This window comes from Haliotis cracherodii, unplaced genomic scaffold (genome assembly GCF_022045235.1).
Source record: "Haliotis cracherodii isolate W230 unplaced genomic scaffold, xgHalCrac1.p SCAF_16, whole genome shotgun sequence".
NCBI lineage: Eukaryota > Metazoa > Mollusca > Gastropoda > Lepetellida > Haliotidae > Haliotis > Haliotis cracherodii.
The window spans coordinates 32,167,310-32,183,593 of NW_027266271.1; the positions used below are offsets into that span (position 1 = coordinate 32,167,310).

The 16,284-nt window shown below is 48.0% G+C and overlaps 1 protein-coding gene across 1 annotated transcript in view; it reads left to right on the forward strand.

Annotated features, from left to right (window-relative positions):
• Nucleotides 1-16,284, forward strand: part of LOC139464082 (triple functional domain protein-like) — a 145,757-nt gene that overhangs the window by 82,659 nt on the left and 46,814 nt on the right. Inside the window, exons 25-35 of the mRNA XM_071245636.1 lie at nucleotides 274-459; nucleotides 765-892; nucleotides 1,072-1,138; nucleotides 1,544-1,653; nucleotides 1,789-1,858; nucleotides 2,210-2,299; nucleotides 8,772-8,906; nucleotides 9,077-9,337; nucleotides 9,860-9,961; nucleotides 12,770-12,921; nucleotides 13,481-13,607. Coding sequence (XP_071101737.1) covers nucleotides 274-459; nucleotides 765-892; nucleotides 1,072-1,138; nucleotides 1,544-1,653; nucleotides 1,789-1,858; nucleotides 2,210-2,299; nucleotides 8,772-8,906; nucleotides 9,077-9,337; nucleotides 9,860-9,961; nucleotides 12,770-12,921; nucleotides 13,481-13,607 — 1,428 coding nt within the window. The remainder of the gene's footprint in view (nucleotides 1-273; nucleotides 460-764; nucleotides 893-1,071; nucleotides 1,139-1,543; nucleotides 1,654-1,788; nucleotides 1,859-2,209; nucleotides 2,300-8,771; nucleotides 8,907-9,076; nucleotides 9,338-9,859; nucleotides 9,962-12,769; nucleotides 12,922-13,480; nucleotides 13,608-16,284) is intronic.

Here is a 16,284-nt window from a genome sequence, read left to right on the forward strand (position 1 = left end):
GGATGGATGAGATACAGGAAAAGAGATATGTGGCAATATTTCAGGGGGTGTACAAGAGCCTCAGGTTCTTTCTTTCTGCCGAAAAATTGTCACTTTTTCTGAATTCTCCAGCAACAACAGATTTGACTTTGACTTGTAAGATGAGCTACATTTCTGAATCCAAGGAATAGGCAACAAGAAGAGAGTGTGACATGAACATTAATTCATAATGATTGATGAAGTATTTTATGATGATGATGATGTTTTCTCACCTGCTTTGTTGATGTTGCTCAGGAGACTAAGGAGAATGTAAAGCTGTTGCTGCAGCTGGCAGACGGTTTCGTGGCGAAGGGCAACATCCATGCCACAAGCATCATGCAGTGGTGCGCCGCCGTGGACAAGCGGTACAAGGATTTCTCGTCTCGCATGGAGAAATATAGGCTTCAGCTGGAGAGCAAGTTGGGAGTCACGGAGAAGGAGGTGAGCATTGCTGACACACAGCTGCAGAATAATCCTGTACCACATCTTCGTCCTGCTGCTGATGCTGAACATAGACTAACAACTGTAGTAGATCTGCGATGGCTTCTGTAGCGAGGCCCAGGTGTGGCTCTGCTATTCGGGAACTGGTATCTTTGTGCAAGAGCTCCTTTACATTTCCTTGCAATTTTAGGTTGTTGAAAGGCTTATATTACTTGAATTCTGCGTTAGCATTTGCAATAAAATAGCAAGTAGACTGTGTATGAACTCAGTAGTCAGTTGATCCTGGGCTTTTTGCCTGATTTCAGCCGGAGCAGACAGACAAGGACGACCAGCGTGAGCAGCGGCAGAGTGACGGCTCCATCGAGGAGAAGCTCCAGAAGGGCACGCCCAAGGAGCTGACAGAGGAGAAGAGGAAGTCTGCCCGCCGCAGAGAGTTAGTGGCACATTTACTTGGTGGCCGAGAGTCTTTCTCTCTCCCTCTCTCCGTCTCTGTCTCTCTCTCCTCAAGTGTTTAGAGCTGTATATAGTCAGGATGTGCATCTCCTGAAGTGTAGATTTTACTTGACATAGTTTTTACAAAAGGTTATCAACACTGATGTTGTCCCTCTGCAGGTTCATCATGGCGGAACTGCTGCAGACGGAGAGAACGTACGTCAAGGACCTGGAGACATGTCTGAAGGTACGTCAGTAGAACAGCAGCTGCTTTGTTTGTTCCCTTGTATGAGTTAGGACCTATGTCTGTGTAAGTTGTCGGAGTTTCTAGTATTAACAGCTGCCTGAAGACGACCCATTGGGCATTGATAGCATGGGCCGACTGAAGACTTGACTCATTGGACGTCACTGTGCTGCTCATGCTTTAGTCATCAGTTGGCCTGATCCAGATAGAGCCACCATGATAGTGCTGCAACACTGAGGGTTCAGGCCCAAAACTCACTCACTGGGTCCAATGCTGTGTGCACACCTCACAGCAAAGAGTTATGCAGTTACTGATATGAGTGTTGTGAATGGTTCTTCTTGAACTTTAACCAGGTGTGTGCCCCATGACCCTGTTTTGCCCCCGACTGATGTCCTCTTCTTTCTTTAGTGCTACATGTATGTGATGGACGACCCCAGCAACAACGCACCACCAGGGATCCAGGGAAAACAGAAAGTTATATTTGGAAATCTGGATGAAATCTATGAATTCCATAAAAGGTAAGTAGAATGATGAATGTCCGATGTCAGAATCTCACAGCCTGTAACCAGACACTGTGCTCCTCCATATTGGAAGTCTTATACCTATTGTAATTGTGACATGATTTCAATTTAATCCTATTCTCTCTCTTGCAGCATATTTTTAAAAGAATTAGAAAAATACGAAACAATTCCAGAAGATGTCGGCCATTGCTTTGTCACATGGGTGAGTTTTGCAAGTTGAAATGAAACTTAAATGGTGTCTTTTATTCTGGATGTTCAGTAAAACCGTTGTTGTGTTCCATACACTCCTGCAGATTCATGTCAGGTCTACTTCTTGTCAGTTTAAACGTGACTTGTCATTCAAACCTCTCAAATCAATACACACTGTTAATAGTGACAAGTGTGCATGGAGTTATCTACCCTCCACTTGCAGTTTTTCTGTATAATACTATCAAAGTGAAGAAGATTTCTTATGTGTATTGCACAAACAGACACAATGTTTTTTGTCTCCTCAACGTTATGCAGTATGTGTTTGGACTATTTACGTGTGTATATTTTGTTGTTCGTGTTCCAGGCTGAGAAGTTCTCTATTTATGTGACTTACTGTAAAAACAAACCAGATTCCAACGCCTTGTTAGTGGACCAAGCTGGCAACTTCTTTGAGGTAAGACAGCAGCTGAATTTGACCTGGAATTACAATTCTTGTATTACAGATGAGTGAGTGGATCTCAGTGTCAGAATTAACACACTGCAGCTCCGCCACATCGGTAGTGATGACTAATGCACAGCGCATTCATTTTATACGGCAATACCACTCCCACTCAGTACTCCCTCAGTACAGTCAGTGACAGGACCCTCTACCCTCCTCCCACTCAGTATTCCCAAAGACAGTCAGTGACAGGACCCTCTCTCCCCCTCCCACTCAGTATTCGCTCAGTACAGTCAGTGACAGGACCCTCTCCCTCCCACTCAGTATTCCCTCAGTACAGTCAGTGACAGAACCCTCTCCCTCCTCCCACTCAGTATTCCCTCAGTGCAGTCAGTGACAGAACCCTCTCTCCCCCTCCCACTCAGTATTCGCTCAGTACAGTCAGTGACAGGACCCTCTCCCTCCCACTCAGTATTCCCTCAGTACAGTCAGTGACAGAACCCTCTACCCTCCTCCCACTCAGTATTCCCAAAGACAGTCAGTGACAGGACCCTCTCTCCCCCTCCCACTCAGTATTCCCTCAGTACAGTCAGTGACAGAACCCTCTCCCTCCTCCCACTCAGTATTCCCTCAGTGCAGTCAGTGACAGGACCCTCTCTCCCCCTCCCACTCAGTATTCGCTCAGTACAGTCAGTGACAGAACCCTCTCCCTCCTCCCACTCAGTATTCCCTCAGTACAGTCAGTGACAGAACCCTCTCTCCCCCTCCCACTCAGTATTCCCTCAGTACAGTCAGTGACAGAACCCTCACACTCAGTATTCCCTCAGTGCAGTCAGTGACAGGACCCTCTCTCCCCCTCCCACTCAGTATTCGCTCAGTACAGTCAGTGACAGAACCCTCTCCCTCCTCCCACTCAGTATTCCCTCAGTACAGTCAGTGACAGAACCCTCTCTCCCCCTCCCACTCAGTATTCCCTCAGTACAGTCAGTGACAGGACCCTCTCCCTCCCACTCAGTATTCCCTCAGTACAGTCAGTGACAGAACCCTCTCCCTCCCACTCAGTATTCCCTCAGTACAGTCAGTGACAGAACCCTCTCCCTCCTCCCACTCAGTATTCCCTCAGTACAGTCAGTGACAGAACCCTCTCTCCCCCTCCCACTCAGTATTCCCTCAGTACAGTCAGTGACAGGACCCTCTCTCCTCCCACTCAGTATTCCCTCAGTACAGTCAGTGACAGGACCCTCTCCCTCCCACTCAGTATTCCCTCAGTACAGTCAGTGACAGGACCCTCTCTCCCCCTCCCACTCAGTATTCCCTCAGTACAGTCAGTGACAGAACCCTCTCGCTCCTCCCACTCAGTATTCCCTCAGTACAGTCAGTGACAGAACCCTCTCCCTCCTCCCACTCAGTATTCCCTCAGTACAGTCAGTGACAGAACCCTCTCCCTCCTCCCACTCAGTATTCCCTCAGTACAGTCAGTGACAGAACCCTCTCCCTCCTCCCACTCAGTATTCACTCAGTACAGTCAGTGACAGAACCCTCTCTCCCCCTCCCACTCAGTATTCCCTCAGTACAGTCAGTGACAGGACCCTCTCTCCTCCCACTCAGTATTCCCTCAGTACAGTCAGTGACAGGACCCTCTCCCTCCCACTCAGTATTCCCTCAGTACAGTCAGTGACAGGACCCTCTCTCCCCCTCCCACTCAGTATTCCCTCAGTACAGTCAGTGACAGAACCCTCTCGCTCCTCCCACTCAGTATTCCCTCAGTACAGTCAGTGACAGAACCCTCTCCCCCTCCCACTCAGTATTCACTCAGTACAGTCAGTGACAGAACCCTCTCCCTCCTCCCACTCATTATTCCCTCAGTACAGTCAGTGACAGGACCCTCTCTCCCCCTCCCACTCAGTATTCGCTCAGTACAGTCAGTGACAGGACCCTCTCTCCCCCTCCCACTCAGTATTCCCTCAGTACAGTCAGTGACAGGACCCTCTCCCTCCCACTCAGTATTCCCTCAGTACAGTCAGTGACAGGACCCTCTCCCTCCTCCCACTCATTATTCCCTCAGTACAGTCAGTGACAGGTCCCTCTCTCCCCCTCCCACTCAGTACTCCCTCAGTACAGTCAGTGACAGGACCCTCTCTCCCCCTCCCACTCAGTATTCCCTCAGTACAGTCAGTGACAGGACCCTCTCCCTCCCACTCAGTATTCCATCAGTACAGTCAGTGACAGGACCCTCTCCCTCCTCCCACTCATTATTCCCTCAGTACAGTCAGTGACAGGTCCCTCTCTCCCCCTCCCACTCAGTACTCCCTCAGTACAGTCAGCGACAGGACCCTCTCTCCCCCTGCCACTCAGTATTCCCTCAGTGCAGTCAGTGACAGGACCCTCTCCCTCCTCCCACTCAGTATTCCCTCAGTACAGTCAGTGACAGAACCCTCTCTCTCCTCCCATTCAGTATTCCCTCAGTACAGTCAGTGACAGAACCCTCTCCCTCCTGCCACTCAGTATTCCCTCAGTGCAGTCAGTGACAGAACCCTCTCCCTCCTCCCACTCAGTATTCCCTCAGTACAGTCAGTGACAGAACCCTCTCCCTCCTCCCACTCAGTATTCCCTCAGTACAGTCAGTGACAGGACCCTCTCTCCCCCTCCCACTCAGTACTCCCTCAGTACAGTCAGCGACAGGACCCTCTCTCCCCCTGCCACTCAGTATTCCCTCAGTACAGTCAGTGACAGAACCCTCACACTCAGTACTCCCTCAGTGAGTATCAGGGGTCACACCCATCTCTCTGTATCTCACTCAGTGCAGTCAGTGACAGAACCCTCTCCCTCCTCCTACTCAGTATTCCCTCAGTGCAGTCAGTGACAGGACCCTCACACTCAGTACTCCCTCAGTGAGTATCAGTGGTCACACCCATCCCTCTGTATCTCACTCAGTGCAGTCAGTGACAGGACCCTCTCCCTCCTCCCACTCAGTATTCCCTCAGTACAGTCAGTGACAGGACCCTCACACTCAGTACTCCCTCAGTGAGTATCAGGGGTCACACCCATCTCTCTGTATCTCACTCAGTGCAGTCAGTGACAGAACCCTCTCCCTCCTCCTACTCAGTATTCCCTCAGTGCAGTCAGTGACAGGACCCTCACACTCAGTACTCCTTCAGTGAGTATCAGGGGTCACACCCATCTCTCTGTATCTCACTCAGTGCAGTCAGTGACAGAACCCTCTCCCTCCTCCTACTCAGTATTCCCTCAGTACAGTCAGTGACAGGACCCTCACACTCAGTACTCCTTCAGTGAGTATCAGGGGTCACACCCATCTCTCTGTATCTCACTCAGTGCAGTCAGTGACAGAACCCTCTCCCTCCTCCCACTCAGTATTCCCTCAGTGCAGTCAGTGACAGGACCCTCACACTCAGTACTCCCTCAGTACAGTCAGTGACAGGACCCTTTCTCCCCCTCCCACTCAGTATTCCCTCAGTACAGTCAGTGACAGAACCCTCTCCCTCCTCCCACTCAGTATTCCCTCGTTACAGTCAGTGACAGGACCCTCTCTCCCCCTCCCACTCAGTATTCCCTCAGTACAGTCAGTGACAGGACCCTCACACTCAGTACTCCCTCAGTACAGTCAGTGACAGGACACTTCTCCCCCTCCCACTCAGTATTCCCTCAGTACAGTCAGTGACAGAACCCTCTCCCTCCTCCAACTCAGTATTCCCTCAGTACAGTCAGTGACAGAACCCTCTCCCTCCTCCTACTCAGTATTCCCTCAGTGCAGTCAGTGACAGGACCCTCACACTCAGTACTCCCTCAGTGAGTATCAGGGGTCACACCCATCTCTCTGTATCTCACTCAGTGCAGTCAGTGACAGAACCCTCTCCCTCCTCCCACTCAGTATTCCCTCAGTACAGTCAGTGACAGGACCCTCTCTCCCCCTCCCACTCAGTATTCCCTCAGTACAGTCAGTGACAGAACCCTCTCTCCCCCTCCCACTCAGTATTCCCTCAGTACAGTCAGTGACAGGACCCTCACACTCAGTACTCCCTCAGTACAGTCGGTGACAGGACCCTCTCTCCCCCTCCCACTCAGTATTCCCTCAGTACAGTCAGTGACAGAACCCTCTCTCTCCTCCCACTCAGTATTCCCTCGTTACAGTCAGTGACAGGACCCTCTCTCCCCCTCCCACTCAGTATTCCCTCAGTACAGTCAGTGACAGAACCCTCTCTCCCCCTCCCACTCAGTATTCCCTCAGTACAGTCAGTGACAGAACCCTCTCCCTCCTCCCACTCAGTATTCCCTCAGTACAGTCAGTGACAGAACCCTCTCTCCCCCTCCCACTCAGTATTCCCTCAGTACAGTCAGTGACAGGACCCTCACACTCAGTACTCCCTCAGTGAGTATCAGGGGTCACACCCATCTCTCTGTATCTCACTCAGTGCAGTCAGTGACAGGACCCTCTCTCCCCCTCCCACTCAGTATTCCCTCAGTACAGTCGGTGACAGGACCCTCTCTCCCCCTCCCACTCAGTATTCCCTCAGTGAGTATCAGGGGTCACACCCATCTCTCTGTATCTCACTCAGTGCAGTCAGTGACAGGACCCTCTCTCCCCCTCCCACTCAGTATTCCCTCAGTACAGTCAGTGACAGAACCCTCTCTCCCCCTCCCACTCAGTATTCCCTCAGTACAGTCAGTGACAGGACCCTCTCTCCCCCTCCCACTCAGTATTCCCTCAGTACAGTCAGTGACAGAACCCTCTCCCTCCTCCCACTCAGTATTCCCTCAGTACAGTCAGTGACAGAACCCTCTCCCTCCTCCCACTCAGTATTCCCTCAGTACAGTCAGTGACAGAACCCTCTCTCCCCCTCCCACTCAGTATTCCCTCAGTACAGTCAGTGACAGGACCCTCACACTCAGTACTCCCTCAGTGAGTATCAGGGGTCACACCCATCTCTCTGTATCTCACTCAGTGCAGTCAGTGACAGGACCCTCTCTCCCCCTCCCACTCAGTATTCCCTCAGTACAGTCGGTGACAGGACCCTCTCTCCCCCTCCCACTCAGTATTCCCTCAGTGAGTATCAGGGGTCACACCCATCTCTCTGTATCTCACTCAGTGCAGTCAGTGACAGGACCCTCTCTCCCCCTCCCACTCAGTATTCCCTCAGTACAGTCAGTGACAGAACCCTCTCTCCCCCTCCCACTCAGTATTCCCTCAGTACAGTCAGTGACAGGACCCTCACACTCAGTACTCCCTCAGTGAGTATCAGGGGTCACACCCATCTCTCTGTATCTCACTCAGTGCAGCAGTGACAGGACCCTCTCTCCCCCTCCCACTCAGTATTCCCTCAGTACAGTCAGTGACAGAACCCTCTCCCTCCTCCTACTCAGTATTCCCTCAGTGCAGTCAGTGACAGGACCCTCACACTCAGTACTCCCTCAGTGAGTATCAGGGGTCACACCCATCTCTCTGTATCTCACTCAGTGCAGTCAGTGACAGGACCCTCTCCCTCCTCCCACTCAGTATTCCCTCAGTGCAGTCAGTGACAGGACCCTCCCACTCAGTACTCCCTCAGTGAGTATCAGGGGTCACACCCATCTCTCTGTATCTCAGCTGGTGGCAGTAACTATCAACAGTGTGTATATTTCTCCAGTAACAGGAGACACAGACCTGTTGGAGAAAAGTTAGTTCCCTACTGGGGGACAGGTGACATCAGGAACTTGTGTTTAAGAGTATCTGTTCCTCTAGGGAAATTGTTCCTTTGTACTATATTTCTCTATGGAAATTATTCCCAGGGAACAGTTTTTACCAAGAAATACTTCCACGGTACATTTACACTGGCAATATTTGTTCAGGATGGCACTAATTCCAGGAGGAACTCTACCCGTGAAGATCCAGGTTAGATTAGGTCTACAACAACGTACTAATGCTTGTCGTATGTGGCAAATAAAGGGCTCGGGTGGTCAGACTTGCTGACTTGGTTGATGCATGTCATCATATCCCAATTGCATGGATCGATCATTTGATTGTCTTGTCCAGACTTGATTATTTACAGACCACCGTTTGTGTCTGCAACAATTTGGTTTAGCTTCTTGGGATTTAGGATGGAGTCAGCCATCAGAGTTATTATAACTATAAATGTCATAAAGAATCCCCAGACTGGATCGGATGGTCAGAATATGGGACGTGGCAGGCTGCAAGTCATCATGCCCTCATGACATGGATCGTTGCTTTCAATAACTTGTTTGTGTCGACTTGTCAACAGGCTGCAAGTCATCATGCCCTCATGACATAGATCGTTGCTTTCAATAACTTGTTTGTGTCGACTTGTCAACAGGCTGCAAGTCATCATGCCCTCATGACATAGATCGTTGCTTTCAATAACTTGTTTGTGTTGACTTGTCAACAGGCTGCCGTGACACAGCGGGGTACCGTCACTACGGCATCACTCAGTCACTCTGTATGATATGCCCTGTCACATCCTTGATACTGTTGCAGGAGATGCAGAGCAAGCACAAACTGAATGACCCCGTGGCCTCCTTCCTCATCAAGCCGGTGCAGCGCATTACCAAGTACCAGCTGCTCCTCAAGGACTTGCTGACCTGCTGCGAGGAACACACCGGCGAAATAAAGGTGGGATAGTTGTATGAGTGTAGACACATACCAACATCATTCCTCTGTCTAACCAACTCTCCACTGTCTAACAATCTGTCTAACCATCTCTTCTCCGTCTGACCATCTCTGTCTAATCATCTGTCTAACCATCTTTTCTCTGTCAAACCATCTCTCCTCTGTGTCCCCAGGATGGGCTCGATGTGATGCTGAATGTGCCGAAGAAGGCCAACGACGCGATGCACCTGAGCATGTTGGAGGGGGTGGAGGAGAGCCTGGAGGCGCTGGGGGAGGTGTTACTGCAGGACAACTTCACCGTGTGGGACCCCAAGCAGCTCATCAAGAAGGGCCGCGAGCGACACATCTTCCTCTTCGACGTCTGTCTCATTTTTGCCAAGGAGGTTAAAGACAGCACTGGCAAATCCAAATATATGTATAAATTTAAACTAATGGTGAGTACCCAATGCCTGACCTTGAATTTCATGTCAGTTTGTTAAAAGTCTTTCACAAAATTCAATGTTGAATGCATGTTCGGCTTTGCCAAAAGTCCCTTTTAGGTTCTGATTAACAAATATTGTATGGGCAGGAGGTATTGTAGACCGCTAGGAGTAAGTAGATTATTAATGCTCTCAGAGACATTTTTTTTTCAAGAAATATATCATTCAGTCACACAATTGAATTGTTTGTAGTCTCTGAATGTGTTACTTCTATGGGTTGTGTTTATTCTGGTTTATTCTGAAGGTTTATGCCCTGTATTGGTTGTGGGGCTGGGGGGTAACCTTGTGGTCAAAGGGTTCACTCGTCAAACCGAAGACCCAGGTTCTATTCCCAACATGGGTACCATGTGTAAAACCCATTTCTGGTTCCCCCGCCGTGATACTGCTGAAATATTGCTTAAAGCAGCGTAAAACCAAACTCACTCACACATTCGCTCACTCAATATTGGTTGCTTATTTTGGTTGTGTTGTTTTCAGATCTCAGAAGTTAATGTAACGGAGCACATAGAGGGAGATGAAACCAAGTTTGCCCTGTGGACCGGTAGAGCGCCCATCTCAGACTACAGAATAATACTTAAGGTAGCGTCTTGTTAATGGGATGTCAAACCAACCCTTGTCCACAGCATAATATTCTTTGGAGATTGTCTGTTGGATTGCAAAGTATACCAAGTACCAATAATTGTCTTTCCACAAAGATAACCAATAATTGTCTGTCCACAAAGATAACCAATAATTGTCTTTCCACAAGGATGACCAATGATTGTCTCCCCACAAGGATGATCAATGATTGTCTGTCCACAAGGATGACCAATGATTGTCTGTCCACAAGGATGACCAATGATTGTCTGTCCACAAGGATGACCAATGATTGTCTGTCCACAAGGATGACCAATAATTGTCTCCCCACAAGGATGACCAATGATTGTCTCCCCACAAGGATGACCAATGATTGTCTTTCCACAAGGATAACCAATGATTGTCTCCCCACAAGGATGACCAATGATTGTCTGTCCACAAGGATGACCAATGATTGTCTCCCCACAAGGATGACCAATGATTCTCTTTCCACAAGGATGACCAATGATTGTCTGTCCACAAGGATGACCAATGATTGTCTCCCCACAAGGATGACCAATGATTGTCTGTCCAAAAGGATGACCAATAATTGTCTCCCCACAAGGATGACAAATGATTGTCTGTCCACAAGGATGACCAATGATTGTCTGTCCACAAGGATGACCAATGATTGTCTCCCCACAAGGATAACCAATAATTGTCTGTCCACAAGGATAACCAATGATTGTCTTTCCACAAGGATAACCAATGATTGTCTGTCCACAAGGATGACCAATAATTGTCTCCCCACAAGGATGACCAATGATTGTCTCCCCACAAGGATGACCAATGATTGTCTTTCCACAAGGATAACCAATGATTGTCTCCCCACAAGGATGACCAATGATTGTCTGTCCACAAGGATGACCAATGATTGTCTCCCCACAAGGATGACCAATGATTCTCTTTCCACAAGGATGACCAATGATTGTCTGTCCACAAGGATGACCAATGATTGTCTCCCCACAAGGATGACCAATGATTGTCTGTCCAAAAGGATGACCAATAATTGTCTCCCCACAAGGATGACAAATGATTGTCTGTCCACAAGGATGACCAATGATTGTCTGTCCACAAGGATGACCAATGATTGTCTCCCCACAAGGATAACCAATAATTGTCTGTCCACAAGGATAACCAATGATTGTCTTTCCACAAGGATAACCAATGATTGTCTTTCCACAAGGATGACCAATGATTGTCTGTCCACAAGGATGACCAATGATTGTCTCCCCACAAGGATAACCAATAATTGTCTGTCCACAAGGATGACCAATGATTGTCTGTCCACAAGGATGACCAATGATTGTTTCCCCACAAGGATGACCAATGATTGTCTGTACACAAGGATGACCAATGATTGTCTGTCCACAAGGATGACCAATGATTGTCTGTCCACAAGGATGACCAATGATTGTTTCCCCACAAGGATGACCAATGATTGTCTCCCCACAAGGATGACTAATAATTGTCCGCCCACAAGGATGACCAATGATTGTCTGTCCACAAGGATGACCAATGATTGTCTGTCCACAAGGATGACCAATGATTGTCTCTCCTCAAGGGTGACCAACACTTGTCTCTGTGCCTGACCATAGTAGTTGTTGTTGATTATAGATATTGCCCTGTGCAGCTCATTGGCAGTACGATTCCTGACATGGGGACAATGTGTGAAGCCCATTTCTGGTGTCTCCCACTGTGATATTACTGGAATATTGCTAACAGCGGCATAAAACCATACTCTCACGCACTTATTGGCAGTATGACAGAAGTGGGGATATCTTGGCTGCAATGGCAGTTGTATAAGGTGGTCCCTATCGTGACCTTATTAGTAGTCCCAGTAGTGACCCATGAAGGATGTGTGTGTTTGTAGGTTTCCTCTGTAAAGCTTGTTTGTAGGTCATTTTCGTAAAGGATGTTTGTGTCTGTCGGCTTCCCTGTAAAGGATGTTTGTGACTGTCGGCCTCCTCTGTAAAGATGTTTGTGTTTGTAGGCCTCCTCTGTAAAGGATGTTTGTGTGTGTAGGCTTTCTCTGTAAATGATGTTTGTGTGTGTAGGCCTCCTTTGTAAAGGATGTTTGTGTTTGTAGGCCTCCTCCATCAGGATGTTTGTGTGTGTAGGCCTCCTCTGTAAAGGATGTTTGTGTGTGTAGGCCTCCTCTGTAAAGGATGTTTGTGTGTAGGCTTTCCCTGTAAAGGATGTTTGTGTGTGTAGGCCTCCTCTGTAAAGGATGTTTGTGTGTGTAGGCCTCCTCTGTAAAGGATGTTTGTGTGTAGGCTTTCTCTGTAAAGGATGTTTGTGTGTGTAGGCCTCCTCTGTAAAGGATGTTTGTGTGTGTAGGCTTTCTCTGTAAAGGATGTTTGTGTTTGTAGGCCTCCTGTAGAGCATGTTTGTGTTTGTAGGCCTCCTCCCTGAGGATGTTTGTGTTTGTAGGCCTCCTCCTCCGTAAGGATGTTTGTGTTTTTAGGCCTCCTCCGTAAGAAAGTTTGTGTGTGTAGGCCTTCTGTGAAGGATGTTTGTGTTTGTAGGCCTCCTCCGGAAGGATGTTTGTGTTTGTAGGCCTCCTCCGTAAGGATGTTTGTGTTTGTAGGCCTTCTTCGGAAGGATGTTTGTATTTGTAGGCCTCCTCCGTAAGGATGTTTGTGTTTGTAGGCCTCCTGTAAAGGATGTTTGTGTTTGTAGGCCTCCTGAAAAGGATGTTTGTGTTTGTAGGCCTCCTGTAAAGGATGTTTGTGTGTGTAGGCCTCCTATAAAGGATGTTTGTGTTTGTAGGCCTCCTCGCTGGACACCAAGCAGCAGTGGGTGAAGAAGATGCGGGAGCTCATTCAGGAGCGTATGATGTACATGCATGATGCACTCAAAGACAAACAACCAACCATGTTCAAACCACCACCGAAACTCTTCTACGGGAGCCGAGTCAGCAGGTATGTAGCTTGTTCATGTGTTTGCATGTTTCTTGAAGAGGTCTACTGTTCAGCCTAGTCAAGTTGTGTGCAAGGGTTAGAGTTAGTGTCAGACTAGTCAAGTTGTGTGGAAGGGTTAGAGTTAGTGTCCGACTAGTCAAGTTGTGTGCAAGGGTTAGAGTTAGTGTCCGACTAGTCAACTTGTGTGCAAGGGTTAGAGTTAGTATCCGACTAGTCAACTTGTGTGCAAGGGTTAGAGTTAGTGTCCGACCAGTCAACTTGTGTGCAAGGGTTAGAGTTAGTGTCCGACCAGTCAAGTTGTGTGCAAGGGTTAGAGATAGTGTCAGACCAGTCAACTTGTGTGCAAGGGTTAGAGTTAGTGTCCGACCAGTCAAGTTGTGTGCAAGGGTTAGAGATAGTGTCAGACTAGTCAAGTTGTGTGCAAGGTTTATTATGGACACTCAGTGTGTGTATTTGTTGGTACAATACTGACAGGTAGGTATTCTTGATGTCTCAACCCTTCCTTTCCTTCACTGACAACAAAATTGTCACGGTTACTGGAGAATGTGCTTTTTTCCAGGGATATGGAAAGTGACACCGCCTCTCTGGAAGAAATTGGAATGGACCGGAGAGGTTCCTTGACGTCCATAAACTCCACAGCCACCAGTGGGACCACGGACAGCAGCAGCAGCGGCGGGATGCACAAGGTAGGCAATTATACATACAGTCACATTGGCAGTTATACATGTAGCCACACTCCCACGCCGACCCACCTAACATGCACAAGGTAAGCGATTAAACATACAGTCCCACTCCCACGCCGACCCACCTAACATGCACAAGGTAAGCGATTGAACATACAGTCCCACTCCCACGCCGACCCACCTAACATGCACAAGGTAAGCGATTAAACATACAGTCCCACTCCCACGCCGACCCACCTAACATGCACAAGGTAAGCGATTGAACATACAGTCCCACTCCCACGCCGACCCACCTAACATGCACAAGGTAAGCGATTAAACATACAGTCCCACTCCCACGCCGACAAACCTAACATGCACAAGGTAAGCGATTAAACATACAGTCCCACTCCCACGCCGACCCACCTAACATGCACAAGGTAAGCAATTAAACATACAGTCCCACTCCCACGCCGACCCACCTAACATGCACAAGGTAAGCGATTAAACATACAGTCCCACTCCCACGCCGACCCACCTAACATGCACAAGGTAGGCGATAAAACATACAGTCCCACTCCCACGCCGACCCACCTAACATGCACAAGGTAAGCGATTGAACATACAGTCCCACTCCCACGCCGACCCACCTAACATGCACAAGGTAAGCGATTAAACATACAGTCCCACTCCCACGCCGACAAACCTAACATGCACAAGGTAAGCGATTAAACATACAGTCCCACTCCCACGCCGACCCACCTAACATGCACAAGGTAAGCAATTAAACATACAGTCCCACTCCCACGCCGACCCACCTAACATGCACAAGGTAAGCGATTAAACATACAGTCCCACTCCCACGCCGACCCACCTAACATGCACAAGGTAGGCGATAAAACATACAGTCCCACTCCAACGCCGACCCACCTAACATGCACAAGGTAAACGATTAAACATACAGTCCCACTCCCACGCCGACCCACCTAACATGCACAAGGTAGGCGATAAAACATACAGTCCCACTCCCACGCCGACCCACCTAACATGCACAAGGTAAGCGATTAAACATACAGTCCCACTCCCACGCCGACCCACCTAACATGCACAAGGTAAGCGATAAAACATACAGTCCCACTCCCACGCCGACCCACCTAACATGCACAAGGTAAGCGATTAAACATACAGTCCCACTCCCACGACGACCCACCTAACATGCACAAGGTAAGCGATTAAACATACAGTCCCACTCCCACGTCGACCCACCTAACATGCACAAGGTAAGCGATTAAACATACAGTCCCACTCCCACGCCGACCCACCTAACATGCACAAGGTAAGCGATTAAACATACAGTCCCACTCCCACGCTGACCCACCTAACATGCACAAGGTAAGCGATTAAACATACAGTCCCACTCCCACGCTGACCCACCTAACATGCACAAGGTAAGCGATTAAACATACAGTCCCACTCCCACGCTGACCCACCTAACATGCACAAGGTAAGCGATTAAACATACAGTCCCACTCCCACGCTGACCCACCTAACATGCACAAGGTAAGCGATTAAACATACAGTCCCACTCCCACGCTGATCCACCTAACTTGCACAAGGTAAGCGATTAAACATACAGTCCCACTCCCACGCCGACCCACCTAACATGCACAAGGTAAGCGATTAAACATACAGCCCCACTCCCACGCTGATCCACCTAACTTGCAATGAAATACTGAAATCACTCATTAATCAGTCTCAGCCTTAGCCACTAAGAAAGCAGCTTTCTTGAGCTTTGCAGTCCTAGTTTCAAACTGGCGACTTCCATTCCAGTCTATGCTTTCAAAACTATTTTGAATCAGTCATACAACCCGTAGCATTAGTTTTGTGTTCGGCTTTAGAGGTTGCATGATTAGAAAACATTCCGACAACAATATAACATAACAATATGAATATTTCAATTTTCATTTTTTTGTTACAGCGTGTTTGTATTGTTCATTATCTCTCATGTAGTTGTTCGTTTTTCGATCATGAATGTTGATACTTCTTAATTTTGATTATTGAAGCTTGCTAATCCAACATAATAATGTGCAACCCACCATGTTGGATTAATTTGACTGTATTTATTACCCATAGGGTTAGAAATAACCGAGTTCACAGAAATCATATGTGCACTAGTGTTAATATCACTTCACATGCACCAGTGTAGTGTTTCCGCCATCCAGACAGCAGTGTTGATGTCATTTGAATCTTTAGGTGACATAAGGTCGGAATGATGACATACTAGTATTGATATTACAGCTGAAGATTCTTGATGTCATTCAACGGTTGTGGTTTTCTAAGATAACGGTCGTGATCAGGGCACTTTTTTTTAAAGGGGAGCTCAAAATGAAAAGGGAATTATGTGTAAAAAAAATAAATATTACACATGTGTGTCATCAAAGAAGTTTACCAGTCAATAACCAACACTTGACATTAAATATCAGATGAGAAATTTGTCACTGATCTGTGAACACAGATGATACCAAATGTGTTATTATTCACAGGCAATGAACACAGGTCGTGCCATTTGCATATATGTTGATTCTCAGACAAGCAATGAACATGGGTTTTGTCAATGAGTTGATGTACAGACAATGTATTAACAGGGGGGGTGTCAATGACTTAAATAATTGTCCCATAGTATTATGATATGGGGCAAAGT